Source organism: Poecilia formosa, unplaced genomic scaffold (assembly GCF_000485575.1).
Source record: "Poecilia formosa unplaced genomic scaffold, Poecilia_formosa-5.1.2 Scaffold1179, whole genome shotgun sequence".
NCBI lineage: Eukaryota > Metazoa > Chordata > Actinopteri > Cyprinodontiformes > Poeciliidae > Poecilia > Poecilia formosa.
This window is the reverse complement of record NW_006801118.1, coordinates 11,366-12,648: the sequence shown is the minus strand read 5'-3', so window position 1 is coordinate 12,648 and position 1,283 is coordinate 11,366. Positions and strand designations below refer to the sequence as shown.

General features: G+C 36.3%; 1 protein-coding gene across 1 annotated transcript in view; it reads left to right on the top strand.

Annotated features, from left to right (window-relative positions):
- The first annotated feature begins 223 nt into the window (after window positions 1–223).
- The window catches only part of LOC107835187 (uncharacterized), a 5,815-nt gene continuing 4,755 nt past the window's right edge, over window positions 224–1,283 (top strand). The window contains exon 1 of the mRNA XM_016667494.1: window positions 224–401. Within this exon, the coding sequence (XP_016522980.1) occupies window positions 224–401 (178 nt within the window). The remainder of the gene's footprint in view (window positions 402–1,283) is intronic.

Sequence of the window (1,283 nt, the reverse complement as noted above, 5' to 3'; positions counted from 1 at the left end):
TTATACACGAGGCTCCAGGTTTGTACATTTACACATAATTTATCAGCAAATGCCAATTTCCATATGAATTAAATTGATTGGAACTAATTTTAAATTTTTTGCAGCAAAAGTTATTTAATCACTGCAGTTTTTATGGATCACATAACATTTTTGTTTTTCAGCATATGATGAACTAAAAATTGTTGTGGAAGGGGGAAATGTCACTCTGACCCCAGAGGTCTCAATGAAGGAGGAGTACACAGTGAACTGGAGACAAGAGAAAAGTACTGGACAAAGATTGATAGCTCAGTGGAAAAACTTTAAAACCACAATTGTGGCCTATCAAGATGTCCTGCAGTTGGATCTAAAGAATGGATCCCTCACCTTCATCGGAATCAGAAGAGAACACAGTGGACTTTACAGTTTCTAGATATTAGAAGGCAAAGAAGAACATTCAGGAAGGTACTACAACATTACTGTATATGGTAAGTTTCCTGTAAGACAGGGGTCCCCAAAGTGGGTCCTGGAGGCCCGGCATCCTGCATGTTTTAGTTCTCTCCCTGATTTAGCACACCTGGATCAAATGATGGCTCATTAGAGGCCTAAGCAGAACACTGACTTGCTGAGAAGGTTGTTACAACCAATAGGGAGAGACTAAAACATGCAGGATGCCGGCCCTCCAGGACCCACTTTGGACACCCCTGATGTAAGAGATCAGGTTCCACAGTATATGTTAATTTGTTTTATTTATCTGTGTTTATATTCTACATTCAGAAATATTAAATCAGTATATTTTAACACAAGAATCTCTAGAATTGACTACTTTACATCGTAGGTCAGTGATAGTGATGGGTAAATGAGGCGTCATGAGGCGTTTCGACTCATAGCAACACTGTATTGATACTGTGTCGATACTGTGTCGCTCAATACTGACACCTGCTGGACATTAAAAATTCCTACAGGCAACGTAGTGATTTGATGACCTAGTCTATACAATAAGATTTAAGTCTTTGTATTTTATTGAATATTATATGTTGTATTATGTCATATCTTCAGTTACATTTAAAATATATTTGATATACAGTCAATAAAGAATGTGAATATGTACCATAAAGTGAAAATTTTAAGAGGAATTTAAAGGTGCTATACTCATGAAATGAGTTCCTTTCTGACTTGTAGGTCAGATTGACCCAGTACATTTGACACAGTACATTTCTTTTCAGTCAAAACATATCTTAATGTGAATCAACCAACAACATGCCTTTTAACTATTAGTAGAATTATATTCCTCTACATAATTACCT